The 21,973-nt window shown below is 42.1% G+C and overlaps 1 protein-coding gene across 1 annotated transcript in view; it reads right to left on the reverse strand.

The window, feature by feature from the left end:
- Positions 1–2,435: 2,435 nt before the first annotated feature.
- LOC311102362 (metabotropic glutamate receptor 1-like) overlaps positions 2,436–21,973 on the reverse strand; it is a gene marked incomplete at both ends in the record, with an annotated part of 30,353 nt that continues 10,815 nt past the window's right edge. Inside the window, 7 exons of the mRNA XM_084143679.1 lie at positions 2,436–3,465; positions 5,764–6,296; positions 6,559–6,947; positions 9,220–9,346; positions 9,687–9,855; positions 10,888–11,134; positions 14,914–15,149. Of these exons, the coding sequence (XP_083999805.1) occupies positions 2,436–3,465; positions 5,764–6,296; positions 6,559–6,947; positions 9,220–9,346; positions 9,687–9,855; positions 10,888–11,134; positions 14,914–15,149 (2,731 nt within the window). The remainder of the gene's footprint in view (positions 3,466–5,763; positions 6,297–6,558; positions 6,948–9,219; positions 9,347–9,686; positions 9,856–10,887; positions 11,135–14,913; positions 15,150–21,973) is intronic.

A 21,973-nucleotide genomic window follows, 5' to 3' on the forward strand; every position in this document is an offset into this window, starting at 1 on the left:
GTCATATTTTGTGATGGCAAATTATACACTGCTCTATTCACTCTAATAGGCTTTGTTGAGTTAGTTTGATAATCTTATTTCTTAATAGTTTTATGAGTGAGAAAAAAACACGACTGTGCGAGCTGGAAACATCTGCTGATAATATTTCAGCTGTTTGTGTCCTATAAACCTGCTTGCTTTACCTGCAATGTCCCAAAGCTGAAGTCTCACAACTGTCTCACCGTCCCGTTCGGTCGTTTTCAACGCGAAGTCAACGCTGATCCTTGAAGCGTATGTTGACGTAGCGCGAGATGAAGCTGTTTTTTCCAACTCCTTGCTCTCCAATTACCAAAACTTTAAACGTATACTCCGTGCATCAGTGGAGGCTGCTGAGTGGAGAACGGCTCATAATAATGTCTGGAAACCATGTGTTTGATGAATTTGATACCATTCCAACAATTCCCGCTCCAGCCATTACCACGAGCCAATTTAGGTGGCACCAACCTCCTGTGCCGTGCACATGATACTAAACCCCCTGCCATGTTGAAATATCAACAGCAACATCAGGCTTGTTGTATGCACATGATACTAAACCCCCTGCCATGTTGAAATATCAACAGCAACATCAGGCTTGTTGTATGCACATGATACTAAACCCCCTGCCATGTTGAAATATCAACAGCAACATCAGGCTTGTTGTATGCACATGATACTAAACCCCCTGCCATGTTGAAATATCAACAGCAACATCAGGCTTGTTGTATCCTCGTGATATAAACCAGAGAACAGCTACACGTTCTTTTTGCTACATGTGACCATGAATGAATGACTCAGTACACGTGCAACAACAAAACAAATATTAAATTTATTCTAACAAAACCTATATCTTTCAGAATGAAAACGATGTTCTGCACTACTGTATGAAGGCATTTCTATCAAACAGCCTATTCATATTCCTGATGATAATACCCACTGTTTATTAACAATTGGGAAAAGTAAGAATAATGTTGTACAAACCCAGCAGTCACAATAAACAACACACTTATAAATTGTAAAATAAACTTTAGGTAGTAATGCCTTTAGTAAAACTAATTTGAATCATTACCAAAATAGGATGGATACTACATACAGTACATTCACAAAACGAATGACAGTCTACGACATTCTATGACATTTTTGGCAATCATATTATATTATAAACTGGGTGGTTTGAGCCCTGAATGCTGATTGGCTGAAAGCTGCGGTATATCAGACCGTATACCACAGAGGTATACCACAAAACATGTATTTTTACTCTTCTAATTCCATTGGTAACAGGTTTATAATGGCAATAAGGCACCTCAGGGGTTTGTGGTATATGGCCAATATACCACGGCTAAGGGCTATATCCAGGCACTCAGCGTAGCGTCACGCTTAAGAACAGGCTGTTCTTAAGCGCGACGATACGCTGAGTGCCTGGATATAGCCCTTAGCCGTGGTATATTGGCCATATACCACACCCCCTCGGGCCTTATTACTCAAATAGATACTGTTGCAAGTATGGATTTAGAGAGCTGTAGACTTGCAATAGAAATTAGAGATATTTTTTAATGTTTTTTAGTTTTTTTTGTAAATGGAAGCATTCAGGATACATGGCACTTGAACATCCTTCTGGTTTGGCTTTCTACATTCTTACAGTAGTTATTATATCAGTATCATATCTTCATTCTGACGGTATCTGATGCGGACAGAGGCGGTAATAATCGTTGTTATTTTTTCAAAATATAATGCACACTTGACATGAGAAAAACGTCAAACACATTCATCTAGAATATTTTACATTTTACAGGTTATTATTCTATTAGAAAACACAGGTCTACACAGCGCATATATCATTTATACACATGTTTGTGTGAACTACAGGGGGGATAGTCTGATAGCATTATAATTGATAAACCACCTAATTTCAAGCGGTGGAAGTTTGCCTTAATGAAAACAAGCAACAAACACAATCATTATTGTAATACCTGATGATGGTGAAATGTACACTGTATTGTACCCTTAATAACTTCTACTTAAATTACTTCAATAGGTATGAAAGAGACTATCTTATATTTTTGTTTTCCTAATAAGCACAAAGCCTAGAGCAAGTTCAAAGTTTTTCACCTCTTGCATAAACATAGAAATGCATTTTGCAATGGGTTAAATCTTTCAGTCTTTAAACCATGATATTTACTACACAACAATGAGACCTTTTTAAAAGTATGCGTTTTTGCTCACTTTTGTCCCTGTTAACACAAACACTTTTGCTCATAGATTTCATGAGTCAACCAATATAGTCCAGTCAGTCACTCAATAACTTATTCAAGACATTGTTGCCATTTCTTACTGGTCATTAAATGGAACACAAACAATATGCTACAAGTCATCAGCTACAAAATGGCTCTATATTATTCGACTATATTTACAGTACTCCTTCACAGCGTTGAGGAGCTTTGTTTGTAGTCCTTCAGAATGACAGAGGCGTAGTTCGGAGGGGTGCACAATATGGACTCGGCCACGGGTGAGGCGTTGTGGAAGGGACTCCCCGTGCTCACTGTATCACGGAACGGGGAGGGGGGCATCAGGGCCATAGAATCCTCCACGGCTAATTTGATCGGAACGACGTCGTCCTCCTCTTCTTCTTCGTGAATCAGGGCGTTGTCATACATGTATCCATGGAGGAGGCCAAACTGCTCATTCTCCTCCTCTACCTCCTCCTCCTCCTCAATCTCCTCCTCCTCCTCCTCAATCTCCTCCTCCTCCTCAATCTCCTCCTCCTCCTCAATCTCCTCCTCCTCTTCCATCTCTAGGGGGGAGGTGGGTTCCTCGTCGTCAAAGGGGCCGAGGTCTAGTTGCAGGGGAAGGACTGCATGCTGCTGGATGAGATGAGCCTGGTGGTACACAGGCCTACCATGACCGCTCCCAGACCGGCCCCCAAAACCACCACCGCCACCACCAGCCATAGGGCCAGGGCTGGGCAGACTGATCATGTCCATATCATTGAGCTCAGAGATGATGAAATCCCTGTTGTGCTGTAGCAGTAGGTGGTCCGTGATGACCCTCTGCTGGGGGATCACTCTGCTCTGTGGCAGGGGCATATGCTCAACAGGGGGATAATATTCAACCACCTCATCCACCTCTTTCATCGGCCCACCGATGGAGGGTATTATCTGCCCGTGGGCCATCAAGTGGGGACTAAGGGGAGGGTTGTATCTGACTGGGTCGCACTCGTCCTCCTCGGCTACGTTGTACAGAGTCTTAGTGCTGAGGTCAGAGAACTCCATGGCCATGTTGCTTCCTGTGTTATGGTAGGTGCTAGTTAAGGGTCTGATGACGGCCATCTGATTGGAGCATCCTGCTTCCTGTCTCTTCACGTGCACAGACAGTCTGTGCCAATTGTGCTCCCCTTTTGGAGGATGATGTCTTGCACCTGGTTCAGACCATGACACAGACTTTCCATTAGAACTATAAACAGAATAAAGATGGCTGTTAGCTATTTCACAGGAACTCAGAAAAGTGAAGGCAACAACAGCAATTCTGGTTCATGTAAAAATACATTTTTCTTTTTAAACGAACGTTCATATCAGATCAATTCTATGTTGATGGTGACGTTTTGGGTTGAACTACACCTTACTGAGGATTGTATATCTTTATACAGTGAGGGAAAAAAGTATTTGATCCCCTGCTGATTTTGTACGTTTGCCCACTGACAAAGACATGATCAGTCTATAATTTTAATGATAGGTTTATTTGAACAGTGACAGACAGAATAACAACAAAAAAATCCAGAAAAACGCATGTCAAAAATGTTATAAATTGATTTGCATTTTAATGAGGGAAATAAGTATTTGACCCCTCTGCAAGACATGACTTAGTACTTGGTGGCAAAACCCTTGTTGGAAATTACAGAGTTCAGACGTTTCTTGTAGTTGGCCACCAGGTTTGCACACATCTCAGGAGGGATTTTGTCCCACTCCTCTTTGCAGATCTTCTCCAAGTCATTAAGGTTTCGAGGCTGACGTTTGGCAACTCGAACCTTCAGCTCCCTCCACAGATTTTCTATGGGATTAAGGTCTGGAGACTGGCTAGGCCACTCCAGGACCTTAATGTGCTTCTTCTTGAGCCACTCCTTTGTTGCCTTGGCCGTGTGTTTTGGGTCATTGTCATGCTGGAATACCCATCCACGACCCATTTTCAATGCCCTGGCTGAGGGAAGATGGCCCCGTCCATCATCCCTTTGATGCGGTGAAGTTGTCCTGTACCCATAGCAAATCACCCCCAAAGCATAATGTTTCCACCTCCATGTTTGACGGTGGGGATGGTGTTCTTGGGGTCATAGGCAGCATTCCTCCTCCTCCAAACACGGCGAGTTGAGTTGATGCCAAAGAGCTCCATTTTGGTCTCATCTGACCACAACACTTTCACCCAGTTCTCCTCTGAATCATTCAGATGTTCATTGGCAAACTTCAGACGGGCCTGTATATGTGCTTCTTGAGCAAGGGGGACCTTGCGGGCGCTGCAGGATTTCAGTCCTTCACGGCGTAGTGTGTTACCAATTGTTTTCTTGGTGACTATGGTCCCAGCTGCCTTGTGATCATTGACAAGATCCTCCCGTGTAGTTCTGGGCTGATTCCTCACCGTTCTCATGATCATTGCAACTCCACGAGGTGAGATCTTGCATGGAGCCCCAGGCCGAGGGAGATTGACAGTTATTTTGTGTTTCTTCCATTTGCGAATAATCGCACCAACTGTTGTCACCTTCTCACCAAGCTGCTTGGCGATGGTCTTGTAGCCCATTCCAGCCTTCTATAGGTCTACAATCTTGTCCCTGACATCCTTGGAGAGCTCTTTGGTCTTGGCCATGGTGGAAAGTTTGGAATCTGATTGATTGATTGCTTCTGTGGACAGGTGTCTTTTATACAGGTAACAAACTGAGATTAGGAGCACTCCCTTTAAGAGTGTGCTCCTAATCTCAGCTCGTTACCTGTATAAAAGACACCTGGGAGCCAGAAATCTTTCTGATTGAGAGGGGGTCAAATACTTATTTCCCTCATTAAAATGCAAATCAATTTATAACATATTTGACATGCGTTTTTCTGGATTATTTTGTTGTTATTCTGTCTCTCACTGTTCAAATAAACCTACCATTAAAATTATAGACTGATCATTTCTTTGTCAGTGGGCAAACGTACAAAATCAGCAGGGGATCAAATACTTTTTTCCCTCACTGTATATATTTTCAGATTAATGTATTTCCAATATACTGTAAAACCTTATGCTGTGGTACAATGTATCCTGACAGTGATCCTTCAGTACTCATGGGTATGCTGGGTTTCATTATATTCAGCAACAGATCAAATGTTAAGGTGTTTTTTTATTTGAGCATTGACCTGGATTTGGTATAATATCCTCTCTCTGTGTCCCAAATGGCACCATATTGCTTACATAGTGCAATACCTTTGGGCCCTGGTCAAAAGTAGAGAACTAGCCTGTATAGGGTGTAGGGTGACATTTGGGACAAAGAGTCTGAGAGTTAATTACTGTAAGAAAAAATCAGCATCCCAGTGGTACCTCAGGAGAAAGGTCTGTACTCACAAAACGTCTCAGAGTAGGAGTGCTGATCTGGGATCAGGTCCCGCCTGTCCATGTAATCTTATTCATTATGATCTAAAAGGCAAAACTGATCATAGATCAGCACTCCTACTCTGATACTCTTTGTGAATACGGACCCAGGACTGATAAGACTGAATTACATCAACTTACTTCTCCGAGTTCTTCTTCCGTTTGAACATGTTGAGCAGGCTGTTGCTCCGGCAAGCGATCTTGCCGTCGCCCACGTGCATGCGCACGGCATCTGAGGTGGTGAACGCGCTGCGAACGTTCCGCTCCGGCTTGGCGAGGATGATGTACATCTTGGGCGAGAACATACAGCTCAACGCCACGGTGACACTCAGGCTCACGGAGAAGGACGTGGTGATGATCTTGTAGTTGGAGCCGAAGTAGATGGGAACGAAAGCCAGCCAGATGATGCAGGTGGTGTACATGGTGAAGGCGATGTACTTGGCCTCGTTGAAGTTGGCCGGGACGTTGCGAGTCTTGAAGGCGTAGTAGGTGCAGCTCAGGATCAGCAGGCCATTGTAGCCCAGCGGCGCCACCATGCCCAGAGTACTGGTGTTGCAGATCAGGTACACCTCCCTGATGCTGGGGTAGGACTTGACAGGCATGGGCGGCTCCAGGATGATCAGAGTAATCTCCAGGCTGAGCTGGACACTGACTAGGAGGCCGGCGATCACCAGCTGATTATACAAAATAAGAAGAAGACAGGTCTTATATGCTGTTTTTCCAAGCTCACAGACACACCAAAGACAAAAAAATAGGTGCGTCTGAAATAACATTATATTCCTTGTAGTACTCTACTTTTGACCAGAGCCCTATGCAGGCCCTGGCCAAAAGTAGTGCACTGTGTAGGGAATAGGGTTCCACTTCGGACGCATCCAAATTCAAAACCAAACAGATGAAAACAAAAACAGAGAGTAAGGAATAAGTCTATATAATCACCTGGGCCCAGGCGCTCATAAACCGCGGCTTCCTGGTACAGATCTTCTTCTTGCTGCCTGCCAGGATGCGTGCGATGCGGTTGGTCTTGGTGACTAACGCTGAGTAGCACATTGCGGCCGAGAGGCCCACTAGGAGGCGCTGCAGGTAGCAGGAGGCCACGGTGGGCCGGGCGATCAGGGTGAAGGGGCAGATGTATCCCAGGAAGATGCCAGCCAGGATGATGTAGCAGAGCTCGCGGCTGGAGGACTTGACCACGGGCGTGTCTCGGAACAGGACGAATATGAAGGTGACGAAGGAGGTGACTAGGATGCCCAGACAGGCAAACACCACCTGGACGATGGACTCTGGGTTCCCCCACTCCAGGTACCGCAAGGTGATGGGCTCACAACCTGGGGATAAAGAGAAAAGGTGTGAGACCTTTCTCTGAAGAGGTTTCACTGGAAACAAAGTACAAAGGCTATAATGTAATAGGCTAACGGGTTGATTGGTTGATGGGTTGATGGGTTGATTGGTTGATTTAACCTAGGTCCTAGTCCAATATCTTTCATTGTATGTCTTACCTGACACTTCTTAATAATTCAATATTGAGAAAACGTCCCAAAATCACAAAGGTGGAAACCAATAGGGGGTCGAAATTATAATGCTGCCCAGTTGAATATTATTCATTAAACATGGGTAGCCTATATAATTTCACTTTCACCAAATCAACCATCTAAGAACCTGTGTGACCGCTGCCTCCAGTTTGAAAACACACCAAGTATTAAAGTAGGTTTTCAGCTCAACTATAAATAAACCCTTTCTCTACTTAGGGAGAGCCAGTCACAGCACAGCTAGCCATGGGGAGGGGAGGGAGGGGCAGGCTGGAGTACAGAGCATAGCCATGGGAGGTGAGGGAGGGGCAGGCTGGAGTACAGAGCATAGCCATGGGAGGGGAGGGGGAAAGACTGCAGCAGGACTCATTAAATCACTGCAGCATACCACTGGTCCAAGCATCCAACATCACAACAGTATCCATTCACTGACACACCTAACTGATGGCAAATATTTCACTGACCAATTTTATTTTAACATCAAACTGCAAAAACAAAATAATCACATAAGGTAATTAAGTAGTTTGTGTTATGGTAGTTAAAATAATTGCTATCTAAACAAAATGTTTATTTTCACAAAGTTCTTGACAATTATTTTTTGGGTTAGTATTGTCGTTTCATGTCTAATGCCTCTGGCTTAAACGTAAGAAATGTGAATGAAGTTAAAGGAGAGCATGTTATGTTTGAAGAGCTTGAAAGCCCTTTGAAAGTAGGACAGGTAAGCAGCAGCAAGACAGATGTAGGGATGTCTGCAACATGTTGAACATGATTAATGGTGCTCTGGGGCCGTGGGAACACTTGTGAAAATAGGACAGCAGTATAGGACAGGTGGTGATATAGTGCTGTTACTAACCATCATGGATGAATAAACTCTGTTTTACTTAAATTAAGTGATGTGCTGTGAAGGCTTTAGGGAACTAAACTTCAAAATAAGGGCGTAATACCCCTGCGGGGATGGTGCCTCCCCTGTGAATAAGATATCTCCCCTGTGAATAAGATATCTCCTCTGTTAATAAGATATCCTGCGGGGATGGTGCCTCCCCTGTGAATAAGATATCTCCCCTGTGAATAAGATATCTCCCCTGTGAATAAGATATCTCCCCTGTGTATAAGATATCTCCTCTGTGAATAAGATATCCTGGGGGGTGGCACCTCCCCTGTGAATAAGATATCTCCCCTGTGAATAAGATATCTCCCCTGTGAATAAGATATCTCCTCTTTGAATAAGATATCCTGGGGGGTGGCGCCTCCCCTGTGAATAAGATATCTCCCCTGTGAATAAGATATCTCCCCTGTGAATAAGATATCTCCTCTTTGAATAAGATATCCTGGGGGGTGGCGCCTCCCCTGTGAATAAGATATCTCCCCTGTGAATAACATATCCTGGGGGGGTGGCGCCTCCCCTGTGAATAAGATATTGCCTCTGTGAATAACATATCCTGGGGGGGTGGCACCTCCCCTGTGAATAAGATATCTCCCCTGTGAATAAGATATCTCCTCTGTGAATAAGACATCTACTCTGTGAATAAGATATCCTGGGGGATGGCGCCTCCCCTGGGAATAAGATATTGCCTCTGTGAATAACATATCCTGGGGGGGTGGCGCCTCCCCTGTGAATAAGATATTGCCTCTGTGAATAAGATATTCTGGGGGGATGGTGCCTCCCCTGGGAATAAGATATCTGCTCTGATCTTGTAATATTATACTATTATACAGCTGAACAGAAAGGCAGAGTGAAACACATGAGCAAAGAACTCCATCTAAATATTCACTGCAATTAGACAATACGCTGTAGGCCTACTGTAATGTCAGGTAATAATATACAAGATATATACAATAGTATAAGATAATATATGGCATAGAATCCTCTGATGTTCTTGAACCAGGTGTATTTTGGCCCTCATTAGCTGTGTACATGTTGCTGTAGGCACCTCTACAAAGACAAGAAAAGCTGAAACCAAACAGTATACACTCTTAAAGAAACCAATAGCATGATGGCACTGTTTTGTACCCTTTCGTTTGTACCCATTTAGGCACAATTCTGTAGATATGGAAGAGTGAAGGGCTGTACCTTCCAGTTCGGGGTCCGGCCACCAGCCCAGCTCGCAGGTCCTGCAGGTGAACTCATCCTGGACAATCTCATTGTCTTTACAGGGTGTACAGATCCAGCAACAGCTCACCTCTCCCTTCCTGATCACCTGTATCCATCAAACACATTGAGTGATTGAATGTATTAGATCATGAAAAAACAACTACAGACTGGATGAGATAACACAGTAGACCAACTCATATAGCCGCTCCCAGTTCACTCCCTAGTCCCTCCTCCTTCCCCTTGCTATTGGCCCTTCATCTGCAGGGCCTGTAGAAGTATAAACAGGGTAGTGGTGGAGTGTCAACCACAAGCTTTCACAATGGCAGATTTATTTTAATTACAAAATCAAACGCCAGTGGGCGTCCTAGTGTTAATGAAAGTCAATGGATAAATAACTAATATCAGTAACATCAGTGTGTGTGTGTGTGTGTGCTATTGACCCCCACCTTGATCTCTCCCTTGGAGCAGGGCTCACTGCAGACGGAGCGGACCATGTCACTGCGGTTTTTCTGCATCATGTAGTCATCAATGCTGAGCTGACCTTCGTGCCACGAACCCACGTTGATGTAGTCGAACGCACCAGGCTCCACATACTGTAGGTTCATTATTTCATACCTAACAGAGGAGGGAAAGTTGATCTGATGAAGATCGTTGTTGACAAAGCTTAGCACATATAAAATATTTAGCACATATAAAATATCTTAGCGCATATAAAATATCTTAGCACATATAAAACATCTTAGCACATATAAAATATCTTAGCGCATATAAAATATCTTAGCACATATAAAACATCTTAGCACATATAAAATATCTTAGCACATATAAAATATCTTAGCACATATAAAATATCTTAGTGCATATAAAATATCTTAGCGCATATAAAATATCTTAGCGCATATTGAATATCTTAGCACATATAACATCTGAAACTTGCATTTGATTCAAGTGTACATACATTTATTTTCAATGTGAAAGGGAAAGCAACAGATTAAATGATATGTATGGACAGGGGACGTTGGTTTATTGGTTTATTCGGATCCCCATTAGCTTTTGCCGAAGCAGCAGCTGTTCTTCCTGGGATCCACACAAAAACATAAAACATGAAAAGTAACAAAACACTGATAGACAAGGACAGTCACACAAATTTCAAATACAACGAAATACAAACAATACAACTAAAGAATAATGTATGTGTAGATTGTGTGTGTTAGAGTGTGATAGAGTGTGTGTGTGTGTGTGTGTGTGTGTGTCATTTCACAGTCCTTATTGTGCCATGAGATGTTGTTTTATCCCTCCAAAATGACTTTGGGATAAATGAATATATGAAGGAGCTTCTCTTCTTTCAAAGTTGACAGGTACATGTATTTGTTATGTTTCAGTAGGATTGATCCATAATGAGCTTCTGGGAACATCTCCCTAATCATTTGCAACAGCATTGTCACTGTCAAGGGATTTGTGTTGAATACAAAGAGTAGCTGTACTGGTCGGATTCTAGCGCGGTCATCTCGCTCAAGGTACCAACTTCTTAACCATTAGATCAAGAGAAAATCCCCTCTTGAGCCGGGGGGCACACTGTTTTTATGTCTTATGGCAGCGCTATGTCATCATGAGAGCGTGACTCCAAATCACCTGGGCTACACCTACCTGCCAGGTGTGTCCCCATTCTCATCGAACCACACGTCTTCTCCAGACACCCCAGTGAAGGAGGTCCTCAGGAGGAACTCCAACAGCTGGCTTCCATCGATGGGTTCCATGGCCTCACACAGTCCCACATGGCCGGGGCAGAGGTGGCTGTGCATGTCATGCAGACCTTGAGCCATGGCATAGATAGCATTGATGACGAACCCCATCTTACTGTCCTGGACATAGTTGTCCTCCAGACTTTCGTAACCTGCCGAATGCAATTAAAACATGAAATTAAGATTAGGGATGGATTGTTTTCCTCAAAGTAATCTAAAGAAAGAAAGTGCTACATGTTTCAATGCTGCAACCCTTATACAATGATTATATTATGCTACAACGCGATGCAATACAAAGTGCAATAGATATTCATAGCTGAATATGAAATAAACAATTATAGTTTGCAGAGCTCCTTCAGTTGGAAAGCTCCACTAAAATTACACACAAGCTCTGATCCAGAGTGATCAGGCCTATAATTTGAGACCATTTTGGAAAATATTTGAGCTTTCTGTTATTATTTTTATTTTATCAAATGTATTTTTGTAGCATAATATAAACTGCCATATTACAAAGGAATGATAGGGTGTCCAGAGACACAGGCTTATCATTATTATTGGGCTTATTTGTTTATTTGGATCCCCATTAGCTTTTGATTATTTTGGGCTTTAGCCATCAGAAGGACACACTCTTCTCTTCTCTTCTCTTCTCTTCTCTTCTCTTCTCTTCTCTTCTCTTCTCTTCTCTTCTCTTCTCTTCTCTTCTCTTCTCTTCTCTTCTGTTCTCTTCTGTCCTCTTCTGTCCTCTTCTGTTCTCTTCTGTTCTGTTCTGTTCTCTTCTGTTCTGTACTGTACTGTTCTGTTCTGTTCTGTTCTCTTCTGTTCTCTTCTCTTCTGTTCTGTTCTGTTCTGTTCTGTTCTGTTCTCTTCTGTTCTCTTCTGTTCTCTTCTGTTCTGTACTGTTCTCTTCTGTTCTCTTCTCTTCTCTTCTCGTCTCTTCTCTTCTCTTCTGTTCTGTACTGTTCTGTACTGTTCTGTACTGTTCTGTTCTCTTCTGTTATGTTCTGCTCTGTTCTCTTCTCTTCTGTTCTGTTCTCTTCTGTTCTCTTCTGTTCTGTTCTCTTCTGTTCTGTTCTCTTCTGTTCTGTACTGTTCTGTTCTCTTCTGTTCTGTTCTCTTCTGTTCTGTTCTCTTCTGTTCTCTTCTGTTCTGTACTGTTCTGTTCTCTTCTGTTCTGTTCTCTTCTGTTCTGTTCTGTTCTGTTCTCTTCTGTTCTGCTCTGTTCTCTTCTCTTCTCTTCTCTTCTGTTCTGTTCTGTTCTCTTCTGTTCTCTTCTGTTCTGTACTGTTCTGTTCTCTTCTGTTCTGTTCTCTTCTGTTCTGTTCTGTTCTGTTCTCTTCTGTTCTGCTCTGTTCTCTTCTCTTCTCTTCTCTTCTGTTCTGTTCTGTTCTCTTCTGTTCTGTACTGTTCTCTTCTCTTCTGTTCTGTTCTCTTCTCTTCTGTTCTTATCTGTTCTGTACTGTTCTGTACTGTTCTGTTCTCTTCTGTTCTGTACTGTTCTGTTCTCTTCTGTTCTCTTCTCTACTGTTCTGTTCTGTACTGTTCTGTACTGTTCTGTTCTGTTCTGTTCTGTGGTTTAGGGCATCAAAGGGCATGCATTATATTATGGCATTAAATAATTCCTGTTACCATGGACCCACCAACCGTTTGTATTTGCAAGTCGCCCTCCAATTAGGTATAAATAATGTGGTGATATTATAATTAATTGACAGAGGAAGAAAATATATTATTCGAATGTATTCCTTCCTCCCTCGATCCATTTGTATCCTTTGTTTGCTAAAAATACAGGGCTCGTGAATGAAACTGTATTATGCCATATGTTAAAAGATGGAGACTGCAGGGTAACACTTTGATGATTTACAATAGGTCTACTATTTGAAGAGAACAATATATACGATTGGTCCAGGGCCACCCTAATGGATTAACAAGCGTTAAGCAAGCTAGAAGCAGTGTAAGTAGGACATACCGTTGTTGATCTTATACTAAAATATCTCAACGTTAATAACAGTATCCGGTACAGAAAGTGATCAACATTAAGCATCAAATAAACAATTGTGTTCATATCAATTTGTGAATCAAACAGTTCTGCAATGATTGCTCGGTATTCAGATGTGTTTGTTTGTAGTCAGGCTTGTTTTTTAAAAATCAATCTGCTTACTAAGTGATACAAGTACTAACAAAAACACCAATGATGGCTTGGATAGGGTTGTGGTGGATAGTGGCAGGCAGAGTGAGGGTTATATTCAGACAAGGTGTACTTGGTGGTGCCCCACTTATAATGAGTCCTTGAGTTTGACCCTTACTTACTTCAATAACTTTTCCCTCTTCATAAAGTATTACATTGCATGCATACAGACAATAACTACTATTTCACTCTTCACGTATATCAGCTGTTGACCATGTTTAGTTTAATATAAGATAATAATAATAATAATATATGCCATTTTACAGACGCTTTTATCCAAAGCAACTTACAGTCACGCATGCATACATTTCACGTATGGGTGATCCCGGGAAACGACCCCCCCCCCCCTATGTTGGCGTTGCAAGCGCCATGCTCTACCAACTGAACAATTTAACATCTTTCTTTGTCCCCACGTCATCCTCATCCTACTACTAAATCTTGTATTGTCTTGAAACCTTCTACTTAGTGTGGGTACTGTATGTGCACACTGGCGTCCATTCTAACACCACGGTGTCTTAACCTATTGGGCCAAGGTCCATATAGGAACATGCAGCATGTGGTTCTACAACGCAGACTAGCTAGTTGGCATCTCATCTAATGCTTCAAATGTTATTGGGCTATGTTTTATACAGCAATCTCTCACTGTGTGAGAACACACAGTGTGTGAGGGAAACCAGTTGTTGTGATCTCACTGCAATGCATAAAAAACACCCCAATAGCTTTATATAGTAGAGGTCAACAGATATACATTGGTAGGGTTGAATTTCAGGGTTTCAATGACTCTGATTTGGTCTCCATGAAATCCTAGAGTTTTCTCTTGATAATACACTCTATCAGTGGACCTCTATGTATATTGCCAGAGTGACGTGCTTTACGAGTTCATTCAGATAAAATACACACTCACCATCTTGGAGCTCTAGACAAAAAAACAATAGAAGTGACTCAACAGCGGACTATATCTCTGATTATCACACATGATCAATATCCCTCTCATAAAAATAAAGTAAAGAAACGTAGTGCTTGATTTGTGAAATGAGGAGGAAGAGGAGTCTTTCTTGTCAAAACAAGATGGATATAGATGAAAAGCATTATCAACAGCTGATTGACCAGGAGAACAGGACATTTAAATTCATGCTAAGTATTCAAAAATGTTTTCCTGTACTGTTGCATGCATTGTTTATATTTACGTTTACCTTCAATTAAATAGTTTTTGTCTATAAAAATAAGTAATTTCTATAGAATTCATGACTGCATTTGCTAAGCAATGGTAACCGACTCAACAAGTTTGGTTTAAAAATGTAAATATATAGCTAGCTCAAAAGGAATATAAAAGTGGGAAAAAAACACATTTTGAAAACATGCTTTCTGAGCATTGTTTCATGTGATCAATATAGCTTTAGCTAATCAATGAATCTTGATTATTGAATCAAATGTGCCATGATAATTCAATTTACCTAGATCATCTTTGGTTGGCCAGGAGAATGTTTCAGAAATAAAAAACAAAACATAATATTATTGTATGGCTAGATGCACAGAATCTTCCACCCTAAAGTAGGCGCAATAAAGGAAATATTTATTTGTTCGAGTTTCATGAAGCTTCTAGCCATTTGAGACAAAAATACCAAAATGACATATCTACAAATCTTGATGTAGTTATTAGTAGAGACAACATCAAGTATATCATGTTAGTTTACAATGTAAGTCATCAACTCTTCTGAAGAAACCATCATCATTCTCTATCATATCTACCTGAGCAGTTTTTCATGTAGTTCATGTTCTCCAGTGGGTGCCCTGGGATGCGGCACTGGAACCTGTACTGCCAGAACTCAGGGAACCACGGGTTCCTGGTGTTGGTGTCGAGGCGGAGCTTCAGGAAGTAGTCATCAAAAGAAGTGACCTCCTCCGACTGCAGCTTCACAGTGATCCCACCCACAGCCTCCTGTTCATAGCCCTCAACCACCTCATCTCTGTCTGCCCAGCCATCACTGTGGAGAGAGACACAGTAACATTACAGTAACATTACAGTAACATTACAGTAACATTACAGTAACATTACTGTTAGCACTACTCCTTACCACCCTTAAATGGATGGTATTTTAGAGCGTTTCAATGGTATCCTAAAAAATATGTTTAGAACGGTTTTGCATGAATCTGGCAGGGACTGGGACAAATGGTTACCTTTTATTTTGTTTGCCTACATCCTGTAGAAACGACACAAGTCGTACAGTCTGAGGGAGATGGCAAGACAGCATCTTCAAGAGTCACAACAAAAGCAGAAGGCACGGTGCGACAAAATCGCAAGAGAAAGAGAACTGAAGTCTGGGTGTTACTACTCTTACCTTCTGGTACAAGTAAACAGCTTGCCAAGTGGCAGGGGGCTTATATAGTGGCCAGCAAGACAGGGCCTATATAACCTATGAGATTCTCTGTCTAGCAAAGCTGTGTTCCAAACAAAGAATATTTCAGAGAATATCAGAAGTAAAGTTAATGAATATAGTCTCTGTGTTGCATGTACTCATGTCATAGTTTAGGGAGGAGTGATGAGCGTGCTCTCCAGGACACAATAACATCACAGTAACATCATCACACCACCTAATTTCTGTCTGCCCAGCCATCACTATAGAGGACAGGACAGTTGAATCAGTATCATACAGATGTATGATCTTAAATTTGAGCCAGTTTGCTACAGCAGGAAAATAATCCTGCAGCAACAGGAAATGTGAATTATTATGTGGATTATAATTAATGGCAATTTTTGTAAGGGTTGATAAATTTTTTGTTAGGGTAAATCAAGTTTGACATTTCAAAGTGGAAATTACAAACTTTAGAAGCCTTTTTAAAACTCAAATATACTACAAGTTTGCATTTCCTCATTTGCAGGAAAATTCTCAGCAACAAAAGAGTGATCAAATTAAGATCCGACATCTGTAATACTCAGAACTACACTCCTTGCCGTCTTGCCAGGGGAGTATACTAATCACACAAAAATTAAACAATTGAATGAATGTCCTCCTCCCTCCTCCAGCATGGCAGCATTACAAGTATATAGCCATCTGTTTCACAGCACTACACACACACTTGTGCCAAGAACTTGCTGCTCTGACGTCAGCACATAGAAGTCATCATACAAACCATAGTATGAACAAATCAGTGGCAGCCACCGGAAAATACAGAGCATAGGGGTTAGTAATCTTCTCTAGTTGCGCCATGATTGACTCATTGTTCTGTCACTCATGGGGACACTACGTCACCGCAAAATCTACAGGGAGAGCTAGAAAGTTCAAGCCCCCTTCGGTGCTGCCATAGAGTTACATTAGAAGTGCCCATCCAAGAAGGCTCAAGGTCATTGGCCACAGATAAAATGACGTCAAATCAAGTTATACCTACCGTAGCTTTGATTGGACTGATCATATCAACATCACACTTTCAAAATCTTAGCTAGTAAGCTAGACAAGCAGTCATCATCATGAATCGCGTTGACAAATCCTTTTCAATCATTGTCATATGAAGCGAAATTATAGATAAAACATATCGGTGCTCATTGGCCATTGGACATAAACATTACACAACAAGTTGGAAATCACAAATTCAATAATGAGTGATTTGGAAGATATCAGCACTATTTTGCTTCCCCTGCCTGCTATTCGGTGGAGAGGGTGTGTGGTCCAAGTCTGGGTTTAAGGGTCTCTTTTCCAAGCTTAAAAGGATAAACATTCACACGCAACACCATAGGCCGGAAAAGGTTGAAACAACTGGAAACTCGGAACTGTGAAATCTCAGACTCCAGTGAGTTCAAGACAACTGGGAACTCATAAAAAAACGAGCTCCGACTGGGAAAATACTTTTTGAACGGTCATCCAACTCGGAATTCCAAGTCAGGAACCCTGGCCTCATTCTAGAACTCTGACATGAAGATCACTGACATCATGATTCAACCTTGTTTTTTTCAGAGTTCCCAGTTGTCTTGAAAGCCCCATAAATCCAGAGAATGCCAGACTTTGATGACAAAGATTCATGACAAAATTTGCCCACTCTTCAAGTGAGCACAGCAGAACAGTGAGTCCAAAAATGTATTGTATGCTGCTGCATAAATGAAGTATAAAGTATTTGATACACTGCCGATTTTATTGCATGACATAAGTATTTGATCACCTACCAACCAGTAAGAATTCCGGCTCTCACAGACCTGTTAGTTTTTCTTTAAGAAGCCCTCCTGTTCTCCACTCATTACCTGTATTAACTGCACCTGTTTGAACTCGTTACCTGTATAAAAGACACCTGTCCACACACTCAATCAAACAGACTCCAACCTCTCCACAATGGCCAAGACCAGAGAGCTGTGTAAGGACATCAGGGATAAAATTGTAGACCTGCACAAGGCTGGGATGGGCTACAGGACAATAGGCAAGCAGCTTGGTGAGAAGGCAACAACTGTTGGCGCAATTATTAGAAAATGGAAGAAGTTCAAGATGACGGTCAATCACCCTCGGTCTGGGGCTCCATGCAAGATCTCACCTCGTGGGGCATCAATGATCATGAGGAAGGTGAGGGATCAGCCCAGAACTACACGGCAGGACCTGGTCAATGACCTGAAGAGAGCTGGGACCACAGTCTCAAAGAAAACCATTTGTAACACACTACGCCGTCATGGATTAAAATCCTGCAGCGCACGCAAGGTCCCCCTGCTCAAGCCAGTGCATGTCCAGGCACGTCTGAAGTTTGCCAATGACCATCTGGATGATCCAGAGGAGGAATGGGAGAAGGTCATGTGGTCTGATGAGACAATAATATAGCTTTTTGGTCTAAACTCCACTCGCCGTATTTGGAGGAAGAAGAAGGATGAGTACAACCCCAAGAACACCATCCCAACCGTGAAGCATGGAGGTGGAAACATCATTCTTTGGGGATGCTTTTCTGCAAAGAGGACAGGACGACTGCACCGTATTGAGGGGAGGATGGATGGGGCCATGTATCGCGAGATCTTGGCCAACAACCTCCTTCCCTCAGTAAGAGCATTGAAGATGGGTCGTGGCTGGGTCTTCCAGCATGACAACGACCCGAAACACACAGCCAGGGCAACTAAGGAATGGCTCCGTAAGAAGCATCTCAAGGTCCTGGAGTGGCCTAGCCAGTCTCCAGACCTGAACCCAATAGAAAATCTTTGGAGGGAGCTGAAAGTCCGTATTGCCCAGCAACAGCCCCGAAACCTGAAGGATCTGGAGAAGGTCTGTATGGAGGAGTGGGCCAAAATCCCTGCTGCAGTGTGTGCAAACCTGGTCAAGACCTACAGGAAACGTATGATCTCTGTAATTGCAAACAAAGGTTTCTGTACCAAATATTAAGTTCTGCTTTTCTGATGTATCAAATACTTATGTCATGCAATAAAATGAAAATCAATTACTTAAAAATCATACAATGTGATTTTCTGGATTTTTGTTTTAGATTCCGTCTCTCACAGTTGAAGTGTACCTATGATAAAAATTACAGACCTCTACATGCTTTGTAAGTAGGAAAACCTGCAAAATCGGCAGTGTATCAAATACTTGTTCTCCCCACTGTATGTATACTGTAGCAAAGAAAGTAATACTAAGTGTATGTTGTGTAGTAAGCTGTTAGTAGCCCATGTGCCTCACCCTAATAATTTGGTCCCTTTTCCCCTCATAACTTAGCCTACTGTTCTGACTTGGTGGTGCACATGTAGCCTATAGCCTGTTTTAGAGAATGTCATCATCGAATATTTTAAGAGCTATCATTGTCTGCTTATATGCCCCCTTTATTTATCCTATGGTTCTGACTTGGTGTACAGGGAGAACACTGTAAGAACGGCCCATGTTCTGAATTCTGTCGCTGTACATTTCAAAAGTGCTGAACATATAGTTCTTAGCTCTTTCATTATTGTCTTAATCGAAATTACGGATTTGTATTTATATTTGTATTTATTACAGTAGAGTACAGTAGAGTTGCCTCTTATCCGCTCATCGTTCCCTTATGCCATAGTTTGTGCATCTCAATTGTCAGCAGAAACCACATTTGTTTATTAAGCAAGTCAGCCATATCAGCTATGTTTTTTTTTAAAGGCAGTAAATGAGGATTAATGAACTGTTTCGCTGCCAGACAAGGCTCCGCTGATAGCCAGGTGTAGCAGTGGTAAGGTGTTGGGACTGCTGTTGGGACTCTGCTGTTGGGACAGCTTTATGTAGGCCGTAACAGTTTGTGGGCACCGTTTGTCACCGTTATAGTGCAATTAATGTATTTTTTTGTGTTGTGCTGTGTTGTGTAGTGGCTTTGCTGGCATGCATCTAAAACATTTTATTTTTTTTGTCCCACCAACATTTACATGCAAAGATTGCCACTGTGTACTCTACTGTACTTTACTCTACTGTACTGTACTTTACTCTACTCTACTCTACTCTACTCTACTCTACTCTACTCTACTGTACTGTACTGTACTCTACTGTACTCTACTCTACTCTACTGTACTCTACTGTACTTTACTGTACTGTACTGTACTTTACTCTACTGTACTGTACTTTACTCTACTGGACTTTACTCTACTGTACTCTACTGTACTCTACTCTACTCTACTCTACTCTACTGTACTTTACTGTACTTTACTGTACTGTACTCTATTGTACTCTACTCTACTCTACTGTACTTTACTGTACTTTACTGTACTGTGCTCTATTGTACTCTACTCTACTCTACTGTACTCTACTGTACTTTACTGTACTTTACTGTACTTTACTGTACTTTACTCTACTGTACTGTACTTTACTCTACTGTACTGTACTTTACTCTACTGGACTTTACTCTACTGTACTCTACTGTACTCTACTGTACTCTACTCTACTCTACTGTACTTTACTGTACTTTACTGTACTGTACTCTATTGTACTCTACTCTACTCTACTGTACTTTACTGTACTTTACTGTACTGTGCTCTATTGTACTCTACTCTACTCTACTGTACTCTACTGTACTTTACTGTACTTTACTGTACTTTACTCTACTGTACTGTACTTTACTCTACTGTACTGTACTTTACTCTACTGGACTTTACTCTACTGTACTCTACTGTACTCTACTCTACTCTACTCTGCTGTACTGTACTGTACTGTACTGTACTCTACTGTACTCTACTGTACTGTACTCTACTGTACTTTGGATAAAAGCATCTGCAACGGTAAGTGGTATATACACTGCATGAATGAGGTCCACCCTGCCAACAAGTCTTTCCGCTCATCCTCCACACAGCTCAGGATGGATGGATGGTCACCAGCCTCCTCCATCATCTAGATCAGTGGTATTCAAAGACAGGGTCACGACCCCAGGTAACTGCAGTGAGGTTGCCAATTTTATTTGAGTAAATGTATTCATTGCTGGTTTCTTTTCATTTTAAGGTTATTTGTTGATGTAAAAATTGACAATTTAAAGTTGTGTCATTAGATTTGGTGTGGGGTGGGGTCGTGAGTTATTCTTGGGAAACAAATGGGGTCAGAATACCACTGATCTAGATGGACCCAATCTTCCACACAGGCCAGGATGGATGGATGTTCAACACCAGCCTCTGTGTTCACTTACTGCACTGCTCTACAAAACAATCTTTTTTCAGTTGCTAGTCTCCTTGACCCAGAAAGAAACAGCCACACCAATTCCATGTCCTATTCATCCTCCACGGAGACATCACAAGCTGCGTAACTCAACTACAGAGAGTTTTATATCCTCACTGTCACCATATATCAGATTTACACGACTTACTTTGTTTGTTTATACAATATATTTCTGTATTTTGATGAGGAACTGTCCAAACCGTTTTCCAGGGTTAGACTGAATGGTCAAACTGTATTGCTATCTTGTGAAAGGAAACAATAAAAACTACAACTGAAAAAAAGAAGAACATCTGAGACCAGGCTAATTCAGGGCAGTTTGAGCTGTTAGCTTGAGCTTCACTACTCCTGTCAGGTCTTCATGATAGCTAGCTCCCTCCTCAGTGGATAGCTACAGTGAGGGAATGTCTTCCAGCTGATGTGTGCTTTAATGCTCAGTAGTCCTCACCACTGAGCTCTGTGCTGGAGGTGATGTCCCACATTACCCTAGTCTCCCAGTGAGTCTGTGATCTGACAGGGGAGAGAGAGCTGTCCCATATTACCCAAGCCTCCCCAGTTTGCCTGTGATCTGACAGGAGAGAGACAGAGAGAGAGAGAGAGAGAGAGAGAGAGAGAGAGAGAGAGAGAGAGAGAGAGAGAGAGAGAGAGAGAGAGAGAGAGAGAGAGAGAGAGAGAGAGAGAGAGAGAGAAAGAAAGAAAGAAAGAGAGAGAGAGAGCAGAGAGAGAGAGAGAGAGAGAAAGAAAGAGAGAGAGAGAGAGAGAGAGAGAGAGAGAGAGAGACAGAGAGAGAGAGAGAGAGAGAGAGAGAGACTGAGAGAGAGAGAGAGAGAGAGAGAGACAGAGAGAGAGAGAGAGAGAGAGAGAGAGAGAGAGAGAGAGAGAGAGAGAGAGACTGAGAGAGAGAGCGAGAGAGAGAGAGAGACAGAGAGAGAGAGAGAGAGAGAGAGAGAGAGAGACAGAGAGAGAGAGAGAGAGAGAGAGAGCGAGAGAGAGAAAGAAAGAAAGAAAGAAAGAAAGAAAGAAAGAAAGAAAGAAAGAAAGAAAGAAAGAAAGAAAGAAAGAAAGAAAGAAAGAGAGAAAGAGAGAGAGAGTCAGAGAGCGAGAAAGAGAGCGTGAGAATGGTAGTGAACTCACTGTCTAACCATGCATTATTCATGAGTGTGAGTGTGAATCAAAGCTTCTTTCTTCTTTCAGAGGGAACT

Source organism: Coregonus lavaretus (assembly GCF_964263955.1).
Source record: "Coregonus lavaretus genome assembly, chromosome: 27".
Classification (NCBI taxonomy): Eukaryota; Metazoa; Chordata; class Actinopteri; order Salmoniformes; family Salmonidae; genus Coregonus; species Coregonus lavaretus.